General features: G+C 45.7%; 1 protein-coding gene across 1 annotated transcript; it reads right to left on the reverse strand.

Moving 5' to 3' along the window:
• Window positions 1-8,140: 8,140 nt before the first annotated feature.
• CYTL1 (cytokine-like 1) lies at window positions 8,141-12,472 on the reverse strand. Its single transcript, XM_008584396.1, has 4 exons — window positions 12,273-12,472; window positions 10,225-10,269; window positions 9,943-10,071; window positions 8,141-8,778 (listed from the first exon to the last, which is right to left on the reverse strand). The coding sequence occupies exons 1-4, from the start codon at window positions 12,420-12,422 to the stop codon at window positions 8,692-8,694; spliced, it is 411 nt and encodes a 136-aa protein (XP_008582618.1). The 5' UTR covers window positions 12,423-12,472; the 3' UTR covers window positions 8,141-8,691.
• Window positions 12,473-13,333: the final 861 nt, after the last annotated feature.

Genomic DNA, 13,333 nt, shown 5'->3' on the forward strand with positions numbered 1-13,333 from the left:
GACACCTGTGCTTGGGCAGCAAACCCATTGTGAAAAAGCCTTCCTTGAACTTTAAGAATGAGAGAACAGAACTGAGGCTGCTAGAGGAGGGGAAAGGGGAGGGGAGGGAGGTTATTGAGAAATTGGTAAAGGACCACAAAAAATGAATACATTGGTTATGATAAATATAGTAATTGTCCTGATTTAAGCATCACATACTGCACTTAGGTATTGATAATTCAATGCTCTACCCTACAGACATGTACAATCAATTATTTTTCAATAAAAAATAAAAGTACAGATTAAACCTATTCTTTCTGTGTTTTCATATTGTAACTGTGTTTTTTAAAAATCCTTGACAGGTTGCAAGTAGATTTCTAGTTTGCCATTGTAGTACAGTAAATACCATTATTATGTTAGAAATAATTCACTTTGTTTAGAGCACTGTTCAGATGGTCTGTTGAGATGCCTCTGATAACAAATGTCCTTCCCATTGTTTAATTATAATCTTCAATCTTTTCTGGTTTACTATTCTTTCAGTAGATTATTTTTTTTTCTAAAATTCAGCAATGGTCTGTGTTTAATAAAGTTTATTAATAACAACAAAAAAACCTGATATCTTATCCTTGTTAGTACCTCAAACTAGATCCTGTTCAGACATGTTATAACAAGTTAGTACAAGTTTATTTTGGTGGAAAAATATTTTGCAATCCATGCATAATTTTTCAATAATATGCATTTTCCATGAAGATTTCAAAACCCCCTCATAAAAAGGACCTTGAAGCATCAATAGACAATGTTAGAGCACAACTTCAGACTCTTCTCCTCTAGAGTTGAAGGGCTTCCAAGCTCAGAATATCTGCATAGTTGCCCGGATCAGGGGAAGGGTGGTCATTGCTGAGATTGTGACAACAACCTGAATCCATCTTCTGCCTTGAGAACGTCTTGAGCTGGGTTGATGCTACAGAACTGGGATCAAGATCACATGAATTAAAAAGCAATTATTCCAGAGCAAGTTTCCTTGTCCTTGTGTGGTAGCCAGAAAAAAAAAGGAAAATCAGCAAAACTGCATTTCAGGAAGCCGATTGCAAATGTTTTAGAAACGTATATCCAGTGCCCGAATAATTCCTGGGATGCCTTCACCACGCAGGAACATACATCTAAGTTATGACTGCTGCCTCAACCATTTTCCATATAATTGCGCTCTGTTTTCTATTTTTTCCTTCTTCTCCTCTAACACTTAGCTGATGTCAGGACAGTCTGTTCATCTATCCTGTGAGTCCTTGATCTGACAGTCTATAAACCTGAACATTCTGCAAATGCAGAAGCAATTTTGCATTATCAGCACTTTTGCAAATCAACTTGGTTTAACTATAGAGATTTTTTGCCTAATAATTCTCAGTTGGTTTAAATCGCCTCTGGGTGTGAAGGTGCCATGCTGATTTCAGCAAAGTGCTCCTGGACAGCCAGAACTGATGACTAAGTTCTTAGATGTCCTCAGGAAGGGAAGATAAGGGCTTTGTTGCCTTTGGCTGTGGTCCAGACTTCGTGTTTTACGGCAGCACTCAGAGCACTGTGAGGATAAATGCCCATGAGACGTGGTCTCTGCCTGTGTACGCGTGTGTGCACACAGAGTGTTGAAGTTGATCAAGCCAGCAGGAGTCAGCAGCTCCTGAAAACAGAGCAGGCTTGTGAGGCTTGTGTACCTTTGTGTGTGTAAATAGCCTGTATTTAATGAAGAAAAAAATCGGCACTGTCCACCTACAAATGGAAAAATCTTAACTGGAGACTTTTCTTGGTCTTCTCGGTAAGAAGTATCCAGTATCCATAAGTGTCTCAAGTATATTTTTGAGCATCTACTATGTGTCAAACATGGTGCTGGGTGCTGGGGATAAAATGGTGAAACAAAAAGACATGGTTCCTGCCTTCCAGGACTATGTAGTCTAACAGGAGAGACAAACAATAAGCAAGTCAACAAACATGACCCAATAGTGCAGTGTTATGGGATGGTTTATAGAAAATAATAGTGGTGGAGGTAAATAAGGGCTTTGCAGGCCAAAGTGAGAGGTTCAAATTTCATTCAAAGTGGGAAGCCATAGAAAGTATTTCAACATGGGAAGAATATGATCGAACTGATGCTTTTTTTTTTTTTCCTTTTTGTCTTTTTTTGTGTCCGGCAACAGATTGCAACCCTCAGTGTCACCGGCAATGGGATCGCAATCCTTGGTGTTGCTCCCGCACCTCGCTCAGCCAGTGAGCGGGAACCGGTCTGTATGTGGGATCCGAACCCTCGGCGGGAGCGCCACCACGCTCCCAAGCGGCGCACTGTAGCAGTGCGCCACCAGGCCGGCCCGAACTGATGCTTTAAAAGAGATTATTCTGGCTGCTGGGTGGAAATTTGATAGGAGGTCAAGAGTGGAATCTGGGAGCCGAGCAAGGAGGCAAGTGCAAGAGGTCGTGGTGACCTTGAGTAGTATATTAGCAGTGCATAAAGAGAGCAGAGCACAGGTTCAATGTATCGCTCAGGGTTCTCTAGAGAAACAGAATCAATAGTGTGTGTGTGTGTGTGTGTGTGTGTGTGTGTGTGTGTTTATTACAAGGATCTGACTCGTGCTCTCCAGTGGGAATCCATGCCCCCTCCCTGCAAGATTTGATGATGCTGATGGTCAGGATGAAAGTAAGGATAGCAGTAGCAGCTAACATGATGGAGTAGTTGCCAGTGTGATTACGGAGGCTGAGAAATTCCCCAATCTGCCGTCTGCAAGCTGGAGACCCAGGAGCGATGATGGTGTAATTCCTGTAAGAGTCCACAGGCCTGAAAACCAGGAAAACTGGCTGTGGAACTTCTTGTCCTCATCCAAAGCCCTAAGAATGAGGGGAACCACTGGTGTAAGTCCCCGGGTGAGAGCAGGAGAAGACTGACATCCCAGCACAAGCAGTCAGGCAGAGAGAGACAATTTTCCCGTATCCCGCCCTTTGTTCTATTTGGGTCTCCAGCAGATTGGATGAGGCCCATTTGCACTGGAGAGGACAATCTGCTTCACTCAGTCCACCAACTCAAATGCTAATCACATCCAGAAACACCCTCACGGACAAACCCAGAAATAATGCTTCACCAATTATCCGGCACCTGTGGCCTGGCCAAGTTGACACATAAAAATTAACCATCACATTCAATATATACTGTGGAGGCCAAAAGTATAGAACTTGCTGATTAATTGTTAAGGTGGAAAGGGAGAGAAAAAGAGAAATCAAGGGGCATTAGCCTGTGCTTTTGGCAAAAGCAAATGGTGTATGGCGGGCCATTTCACTAAGACATAGAAGGCCCATGGGTGAGAAGAACCGAGAGCTGATTTTAGACAAATGGATTTTGAGATACTCATGAGACCTTCAAGAGTACACGCAGCAAAAAGTAGGTGGACAATGACTCTAGGCCTCATGGAGAGGTCTGAGCAGGAGGCGTGGATATGAGTGTTGCAACATGGCATTAAAGCTGTGGGATCAGGTGAAAACCACCAGGAAGGGAGTATAGAGAGGAGAGAAATGCTGGGCACACCAGCATCCAGGGGCGGAATGAGGCAGGAGGAGTCCGCAAAGGAGAAGGAGACAGACCACCAAAGGACAGCATGAAATCAAGGCAGCGTCCCCACGCTGGAGTCCAGAGAGACTCCAAGGTTGGTTAAGATGAGGGCAGAAAGTGACCATTGATTGGACAGCGTAGAGCCCGTTGGTGTCCTTTAGAAGAGCAGTTTCATAGGTGTGGTGGCGTCTGATGTCACACTGCACACACTGGAGCATGCAAAGAATGAATGGCAGGTGAGGAAATTCAGATTTTCTCCTGAGAGCGATGGGGGACCACTGAAGAATTGTAAGCAGGTGTGTTACCTGCTCAGATATGGCCATTTGGGTTATGCAAGGACGGTGGATTAGGAGGTGATAAATAGTAGGAAATCACGGAGAATCTGAAGGCACCGCCTCTGAAATGAGAAATGCTCTCCAGTTGGAATCCATGCCCTCTCCCTGCAAGATCTGATGATGCTGATGATCAGGATGAGGGTAAGAATAGTAAAAACAGCTAACGTGATTGAGTAGTTTCCAAATGCCAGGACTGTGCTAAAGCAATTTACATGACTTGTTTTCTTGACTCCATACCACAACCTTCAGGGAAGGCAATGGTTATTATTCTCTGGTTGGAAAAGTAAGAGGAAATTGAAAAACATCAAGTAATTTGCCCAAGAGCACACAGGTAGGTAAGGTCAGAGAGGCAAAAGGGGACCAGATAATGAGGATCTTGGGACCATGTAAGGACTTTGGCTTTTACTCTGAGTAAATGGGGGGAGCCACTAAAGGCAGGGGAGCCACTAAAGGAAGGGTTTTCAGCAGAGGAGGGACATGAGCTGACGTCCATTTTAATGGATCACTCTGGCCAGTGTGCTGAGAATAAGCTGTATCAGGGCAGAGAGACCCTTTAGGAAGCTACAGCAGTAATCTGGGGAAACAAATCCGAGTGGCCTGGGAACATGCAGGTGTCATAGGAATGGTGAGAAGTGGTCAGATTCCGGGTATATTCTGAAATTAGGGAGAGCAGGATTTTCTGATGCATTGGATGTAGGTTACACAAGAAAGAGCAGCATCAAGTTTGACGCCATGCCTCTTGGTTTAAGCATAAAGACGGTCTCTGAAGCCATGAAACTGGTGGGGTGAGTGCAGACAGAGGAGAGGAAAAGACCAAGATCAGAGGCTGATGCTGGATCACAGCAAGCTGAGAGATCAGGGAAGAGGAGGAACCAGCAAAAGAGACCGAGAAGGGGCAACCAAGGAGGTGGGAGAGAATCCACGAGGTGGGACCCTGGATGCCTAGTGAGAAAAGTGTATCCAGGAGGAAGGGATCGGCTGGGGCAAGTCTGATGACAGTGATGGTGAAAATGCAAGAACAGAAAAGTACAAGAGAGAGAGGTAGCCCGGAAAAGAGAGCTGTTTCTTCAGCAAAGGCTTCAGAGCGCAAGTGATGCTTGAGAGAATGGAAGAATTCTACAGCTTTCTAAGGGTGTGGGTAATGGGAAGACAGCCCAGCACGTGCTTAGACATGGAGCTCTGGAAAGATGTGCTACTAGTAAACACTAAGTTGAAATGCTTGGAGCAATTGTTGTGGGTGTGTATGTGTGTTGCAAGGGAGGGGTTTGGAATAGCAGCGGGTGAGACCAGAGAAAGCCAAGGCCAGATCAGGCCAGTCTTACGTGAACCACTAGTGGGCATAAGGCAGAGCAATAATGGAAGCAGATCTACATTTTAGAAAGATTGCGCTGGCTGTGGGGGAAGGATGGACTTGGAGGAGGGAGAAAGACATCAGGGCTCATGCTCAGAGGGCTGTTGCTGTCATCCAGGTGGGATGCCAGGAGCAGGGTTTATCTTAAATTGTGATCTTATCTTGGATAAGTGCACAGACTTTTATACTGCAGGAACTCCAGTGAACAAAAGTGGGTTTGGACTTCTAAACAACGACTGTGTTGGCTTTTGGTGCTAATTAGAGCTAATTAGAACTCTCCATATGGGCCAAACCCCATAAGTGCTTTAAATGTATTAATTCATATTATCCCCAAACAAACCTATGAAATTTGTATTATTATCATTCCCATTTTACAGATGAGAAAAATGAGGCACGTAGAGGCTAAGTAAATGCTCGCCAACACACAGCTAATAAGTGCCAGAGCTGGGCCCAAGAGCCTTTCCTCATCACCTCTGGGCTCACTGCTTCAGTGGCTCTGCTTGGTTTCACTAGGTGAGTTAAGTCACTTGAAGAAATAGAACATAGGCTCTAACAACTAACAAGCTCATGAAAAAAATCCCTGATGGGGGAACTTCAGGGGAGAAGAAGGACCAGTGATTGACAGACCCTCACTTGGGACACAGAGAGCTAGTGGTGGGGTAAAACCCATGACAGGATCGAATCCTGGGCACAGACTGGACATCATTATATTCTGAGAAAGTTCTGACCTAATGTCAAGGCAGCAAAGAGTAAATGGAAAAGTTAAGAGACATAGAGAAGATAGGGTTGACCAGTTGGCTACAAAGAAAGATGAAGAGGAGTCCAGGGTGGTGCTCAAACATCTGGCAGGCAGTGGGCTGGCACACAGAGAGGGGAGAAGCATCCTTACTTTAATTTTGAAGTCCAAAGCAAGGGCACCCCTACAGGAATTGACAACCTCCACCCACTGGGTCCCAACCTCTCTGCCTACCCTGGTCATACAATCATACAACTGGAGCTGGGATAGGGACACTCTGCCTGGCAGCCTTTACCATAATCAAGGTCGTTTACGTTCTGACCCCACTACATTTTCAGCTCCAGTTCTTGACTCCTCTGACCACACACCTGTGTGGGAACCACTCACCTGCACTGGAAGTCCCCGTGCCTTTGGCATTGCCGTACCTTCTGCTGCCACCCTCTCAGCCTAGCAAGTTCAGTCATACTGCAAATCCTTATTCGAATTCCAAATCCTCCAAGAATCCTTTCTGCCCCACCTCAGAATTATATGCTCCTTCCTCTGCTGTCTCCTAGACTTTGCAAATGTCTCCTTTGGCAACCTAAGAAGAGGAATGCTTTACTTTTCATCTGGGTATTTGCTGAGTTCGTAGTAAGCATTGGGTAAACATTGATGAAATGAATAAACAAACACGTTTGAAATGCTTAAATTAGTCCTCATCTTCAATAGTTTGCTTTTGCTACCTGGAAACAGCAAAGGGTTAGTAGGGCCCTGAAATGAAGACTCTGACATGTTTTTCTTTGTCTGGAATACCTTTGCCAGCACGTATTAGCTGTCCGGGGAACCACTTCACCTTTGAAGCTGAGTGTGTTTCCTCCACTGTAAATCAGTGTTGATACCACCTGTCCTGCAATGTCACTGTAAGAATCAGTGGGCTGGTGTCTGCCATGTGCCAGGCACCATTGCTCCATACTTAGTGGCTGCCAGCAAGCGGTACATGGTGGTGGTGGGTGGGAGGAAGAATCAGTGTGTTGCACAATTTTCCTTTGAGAAGGAGTTATTCCTTAAGTGATTGTTGTGCATTGAATCATGTCTCCCAAAAAGATATGAAGTCCTAACCCCTTGTATATGTGAATGTGATCTTATTTGGAAATAGGTTCTTTGCAGCTGTTATCAGATTAAGATAAGATTATACTGGATTATAGTGGACTCTAATCCAATAATTGGCCTCCTCCTAAGAGGAGGGAATTTTGGACACAGAGAAACAGACTCAGAGAGAACACCATGTATTGGTAAGGGCAGAGATCAAAGTGAAGGGTCTAAAAGCCAAGGAACACCAAGGATTGCTGCAACCATGGGGAAGAATCACCCTGTCCTAAAGCCTTCAGAGGATGGCTCTGCTGACACCTTGATTTCAAAACTTCTAACCTCCAGAATTGTGAGACGGTAAATTTCTTTCAAGCCACCTAGTTTGTGGTACCTTGGAAATTAATACAGTGATTCTGTGGGCCTGTGCTTCTATATACAAAATAAAAACCTAATAAATCATTCTCATGAATCATCTGAGAAGTCAGAGAAATCTAAGGTCAAGGGGGAAAAGCTAGTACTGTACGTACAGAAGGGAGTAAAAGAAACAAAAAGACCCCAGTGTAATATGTGGAATTTAGCAAAATCAACATCAGAAATATTTTTCTACAATCTAGTTACTTGGGATTTTATTGTTGGGTTCATAAATTAATTAAAGAAGCATATTGCACCTGCAGAGAGCCAGCATGGGGGTAGGAGCGTGGGCTTTGCAGTCACACAGGCTTGGGCTCCCTCCAGGCTTCCTCACTTACCAGCCAGTGGCCTCGGGCAGGTTACTTAACCTACCCGAGCCTCAGGCTCCTAAGATGCCTGTCTCCAGATGGATGTGGGGGGTCAATGAATTGATATTTGTGGTAAGTGCAGAGCACTGCACTGCCTGTGGGTATGATGCAATCTGTCCCCAACAATAGTCAGAGCATCTCCCAATGCTTTAAGAGCAGACATTCATCCAAGTGGAGTGAAGCAGACCCAGAGACACCTGAGCTTGGCAGAAAGAAGGAGAAAGTTGCATGATGCTAAGAGCGGTGCTTTCAGGAAAAGTGTGAACTAAACCCTCTGACATCCACCTTAGACAAATTCAGCAGGACACGTGCTTCTCACTGTGAAGATGCTCTTTATTAAATTTTCATCACCTTTCAATGAAAAAGTGGTTCTTGTCAGTACTATGTAAGAACCTTGCAAATATATCTTAAAAGCAGTAAATTTTTTTTTTAAGTGGGGAAAGTTTATGGTGGGGGGAGTTATAAAATAGAAGCTTGGTTAAATGTAAGCAGGTTCCTATCAAGAAAGAAAAACAGTACCATTACTCCATTAAAACAATAATAAACACATTATTTTGCTTGTTCTCAAGCTAGCTGTTTGTTCCTAAATGAGAAGAAGCTCGCTTGCCTTTTTCTCTTAGTGACCAAATCTGCATGTTTGTGTTTCTAACCATCCTGGCAAGACATATCCAAGGGCCATGAGCAGCAAGGCTTCTAACTCTATGCTCGAGGGAGGTTCCTGGGTGGGAGGACCAGCCCTGGTTTCCAGAAGGTGGAGAGACACGTTACAGTTTCAGATGCTACGGTAAAGGACACCTGCTCCCACTCGGTCTGGGCCACTGACCCAATGATCCTCTTGGGCTTTTTCTCTGGTCTGGGCTGCCTTAGTGCTGACGAACTGGCGGCAGGATCGTAGTCACTGGGATTGGGTATTCCAAGGCATTGCAGTCATCCGACAGGAACACCAAATCCTGAAAAAAGTGAGCAATGGGCAGGAGTGTTACTGATGTGGCCACAGAGCCCCCGTGCAACTATAGGCCTCTTGGTTATCCTTAAAAACCATTCAATTGTTTCCCTTTGTGTGAAAACTGCCCATCCCATCCTCTCCCAAGGAGAGCTAGTCACTTCTTTCTTGATGTTCCCACAGGATCTCACATTTTTATTATTATTATCACTTATTTAATTCACATTGGTTGACCAGATGGCCAGATGGATGCCTGGGTGAGGTTGAATGAATGAATGAACCTTGATTGCTGAGCAACAATTCTGGGCTAGGCATGGGGAATACTATGACAAGCAGCAGCTGCTCTCACCTGCAACACACCTTAGAGTCAATAACACCACTTATCAGAATGGGTTATAATTATATCATCTTCCTGTCTTCCCCCACAGACCAAGGGGACAGGGGGAGGAGGAGGGTACAGGGCTGGGGAGGAAATGCATAGCAAATCTTTCATACACGAACAAAGAAATCATAACTTAAGAGCTAATTATTAAAGTTTCCAGAGGGGCTTACTCTGGGCCAGGCATGGTGCTGGCAATTCTGCAGTCAGTCTTTCTGCTAGGCTTCTTAGGATCAAGGGGGTCACTACACTGCCTGGCACGTGGTAAGGGCATAATTACAATCATTCTTCCTGTGATCCCATGAGATGGCACTGTTATGTCCCTGTTCACACATGAGGAAACCGTGTCTCAGAGGTGTGAAAGGGAGCTCCCACCTGGGAGGCAGGAAGCCAGACACAAGCTCAGGCCTCTCTGAGGCTGAACTCCTGCCCTAGGAGACCTGGTTGTACTGTCCATATCTCAGCTGGTGCTGAGGTTCCGTGCCTTTCCCCTCTCCCACCAGACCCTCCCACCACAGAGCACTCCTGAAGCCCCCTCCTCCAGAAAGCCTCCCCTGACCTGGCCCATTTGGCTGGGGCAGCGTGCATCTTGTGTGACTGAGATGCAGTCCTAGAGTGTTGTCCCCCACCAGTGTGCAGCTCATGAAGGCCACAACTTTGTGAGCTGGGAGCACCTCCTAAACATTTCTGCACCTCTTCCCCACGCCCCTCTCCTCCCAGTACTCTTTGGAAAGCTCGGAAGGTCTTGGCTGACAGCAAGGAGGAAAGTCATGTTCGCCAGCGTCTACTTACCCTCCTGCAGAACGAGTTCATGATAAGGTACAGCTTCCGCACCTTGTCCTTCAAGGTGTCCACCTCAGCCACTTTCCGACAGTGGGGTGAGGCCACAAAGTCCCGCAGCTTGGCCAGCACGCAGTAATTCTGGGGGTGGGCAACAGGGAGGGGCTTGTGGGAAAAGTCAGTAGCCAGAGGGACAGGAGGGGGGTGCGCCGGCTCTCTCCCCACCCCCATGCCATGCAGTCAGTAGCAGAGCTTCAGACCTGAGCCACCTCCGCCCCACACGGCCCCTCTTACATGTATGTCCAGGTACAGCCGTGGCAGGTATCTCACGCATGGCTCCTGCAGGAGAGGAGGTGGCTGCTGGGATGCCTCAGGGACACCCCTCTGCCTGGTCACAGAGGGCTCCCTGCCAGCCCGGCCAGCAGCCAGGCCAGCCCCAGAGCCCTGGGGCCTTTCTTGACTGTATGTCACATTCCTCCAAAAACGAGCAACTGCTCTTCCAGAATTTCACTTTTAGAGCACAATCTTTACATCATTTCCCATGAATTAGGGAACCATTTTATACACACACACACACACACTATATATATATATATATATACACACACACACATACACACATATATATGTAAGTAGTTCTATAATCATAATATAGAAATAGTCATATAATATGGCAATATAAAAGTGTATATATTATATATAACAGTTCTATAATTGGTTATATAACAGTACTATAACTATATATAGTTATATATAATTATAATTATATATAAGTATATAAAAATAAAATATATATGAATAAGATGTACTATATCTAACAATATGTTAGTTATGTAATAGTTCTACAACTGTAAATAGATATAGTAATATGTAATATAGTAATATAAAAGTGCATGGATGTGTATACTTTCATATTACTGTCTTTTCTTTTTGCTTCTGTGCAGTACTAAAGGCCAGAAGATCTAGATTCCTGCCTCACAAATTACTCCTGCGGGAGCTTGCACAAGTATCCTCCTTTGACTCCCTTTCCTGGCGGTGAAGTTATAAAGTTAGAATGCATACTCTTTTTACTTCTTTCCAGCTCTGCAGTTCTGGTCCTATGAGGTTTTTTTTTTGCTTTTTTTTAACCTTTTATAATCAGATTCCTTTAAAAGATGATTGCTCTATATATTTGATAATAAGGAGTTTGTGGATAAATTTTGGTGCATCTATACCACAAAATGTGGTTACAAAAGAATATTACCTTATCTGATGGTGTCATTAAAAAGTAAGTTGCAAGATTGCTTATGCGGTCTGATCCAAATTTTGTTTATACACACACGCGCGCGCACACACACACACACACACACATGTATTTGAATGCCTGTGCACAGACAGAAAGTAAAACTATATCCGCCAGAATGTCATAGCAGCAGTAACCTCTAGGTGGTAGAATTACAAGCAATATTTATTTTCTTTTTTGTCCTTTTTGCATTTTCCATCCATTCTACAAAGTATATTACTTTTATAATTAGAAAAAATATATATGTGATTTAACTTTTAAAAAGAAACTACAAAGAGAGTGTTAGGGTACTGTAAACCTGACCTCTGAGAAACATGTTTTGTTTGAAGCATTTATAGGTGGTAAAGACACACTTTTGAATTTTACCATAACTTTTAATGAAGTTTAATGAATTTTGTTTCCACATTAGGGAAGCAGTAAAGGGCCTGGGTTCCAGTCCCCCGTGTCTCCTCTGGGACTCCTTCTCCCCAAGCTCCTGTCACTAACAGCAGCAACCGCCACTGACATCTGTGGGGCACCTTGCCTGTGCGGGCTCTGCCTGCGGCGCCTGCATCCATCCTGTAATCCTCACAGCCACACAAGGGGAGAGGGTGCTGCTGTCATCCTGCTTTACAGAAAAGGAAACTGAGATACAGACGCTGAGTACCCCTGGCATGTAAGTGGGGAGGGCCCCTTAGCGTGCACCCCCAATCTCCATGCCAGTAAAGGAAGTAGATAAGCTTAATTCTTGGGTCCTCCTTAACTCTGACGTTCCAGACTCTACGGGGAGCTTTTTACCACCTTAATTTTTTTTTTTTTTTTTACATTTTACAACAGATCCTGTGATATTTACCAGTAAGTTACAAACAAAAATTGTGATGTCTTTGCTTTTTAAAGAATATTTTGTAAAAAAGCAAACCATTGCTATCATATTTAATAAGAAGTGAATGAAACAGAAATACCCATGAGATCAACATTTACTACAAGAAAAAAATAGCAACTTTGATTTTGGTCCAAAGGCAAGTTTGAGAACTGGGTCTGCCTTGAGCCTCCTGTGTGAGGGCAGGCGGCAGGCACTCACCGAGGGCTCCGTGGCCTGCAGGCTCTGGAAGTCGCCGGTGATTTCCCGGCTCAGGGTCAGCATCCTGGAGTAGCAGGTTGGGGGAGCTGGCCGCACAGCGGGGGGCCCGGCCAGGAGCAGCAGCAGCAGGGGCAGCGACCAGGGCGTCATGGTGCCAGTGCCTTGCCTTCCCACAGCCCCGAAGACCACCCCTTTAAGCAGCTGCTGAGGGGTGGCCCGGGGCGCCAGCTCCCCGCCTCCACTTCCTGTGGGGCCCAGCCAAGGCCTGATTGGTCTAGCCAGGGTGGGAGAGAGGATGGCAGCAGGCCCACCCGGGTCAGGACACTCGGTCCTTTCAGACCTGAAAGCCCTTGTGTTGAGAGGAGGGGCTGCCCGGGGAGTGGGGCTGACACCTGGACGGGAAGCAGCCTTGGCCCCTCCCACGCTTTCAGTGAGAAGTTTCTCTCTGCAGGACTTTTCTTGAAATGGCAGGATCAGCAGATGAGGGGACAGAGGGCAGGAGGAAGAGAGAGATGGAAGAACGGGAGGTTCGGTCAGAGGAGGGGAGTGGGCAGTCGGGCCCCTCAGTTAGAATGGGGACAGTTTGTAAAACTGGCTGAGCTCCTGGAGCAGAATTGAGGGAGGAAGAGGGACAAGACATGACCAATCGAGGCAGCCTGGGCTGGAACCACGATGCCGGGCTTGGGGTCAGGCAGCCTGGGTGTTAAAGCTCAGTAGCTACTAACCTGGTGGTTAACCTGGGACATTGCACACACTGAGCAAAGCTCATGGTGGGTGCATCGTGAGTTTCCAAGACGTCTGAGCTAATGTCACCATCTCTATTAAACCCTGCCAGTGTCCCTGTGAGACACTAGTGCCACAGAAAACAGTCCCATTTTCCAGGTGGGAAAACTGAGGCTCAGAGAGTTCCAGCAAGTTGCCTGAGGTCTCCAAGCTGGAAGCACCTGGGTCCATATGAGACTCCATGCCTTGTCCTCCTTCCAACCTCCTACACACAGTATGGGACAGGGTAGGAGCAGGACTGTCATGGTCAGAGATGAGTTTGGGTCCTCGGGCTGCCC

Source organism: Galeopterus variegatus, unplaced genomic scaffold (assembly GCF_000696425.1).
Source record: "Galeopterus variegatus unplaced genomic scaffold, G_variegatus-3.0.2 Scaffold3255, whole genome shotgun sequence".
NCBI classification, from domain to species: Eukaryota; Metazoa; Chordata; class Mammalia; order Dermoptera; family Cynocephalidae; genus Galeopterus; species Galeopterus variegatus.

What these genes read in the sequence shown, in the direction of transcription:
- CYTL1 (XM_008584396.1), bottom strand. Translation starts at nt 12,422, where the DNA reads ATGACGCCCTGGTCGCTGCCCCTGCTGCTGCTGCTCCTGGCCGGGCCC. An exon ending in GGCTGTACCTGGACATACAT is followed by an intron (nt 10,072 to 10,224) that starts GTAAGAGGGGCC and finishes GCCCACCCCCAG; the next exon opens with AATTACTGCGTGCTGGCCAA. An exon ending in TGAACTCGTTCTGCAGGAGG is followed by an intron (nt 8,779 to 9,942) that starts GTAAGTAGACGC and finishes CACTTTTTTCAG; the next exon opens with GATTTGGTGTTCCTGTCGGA.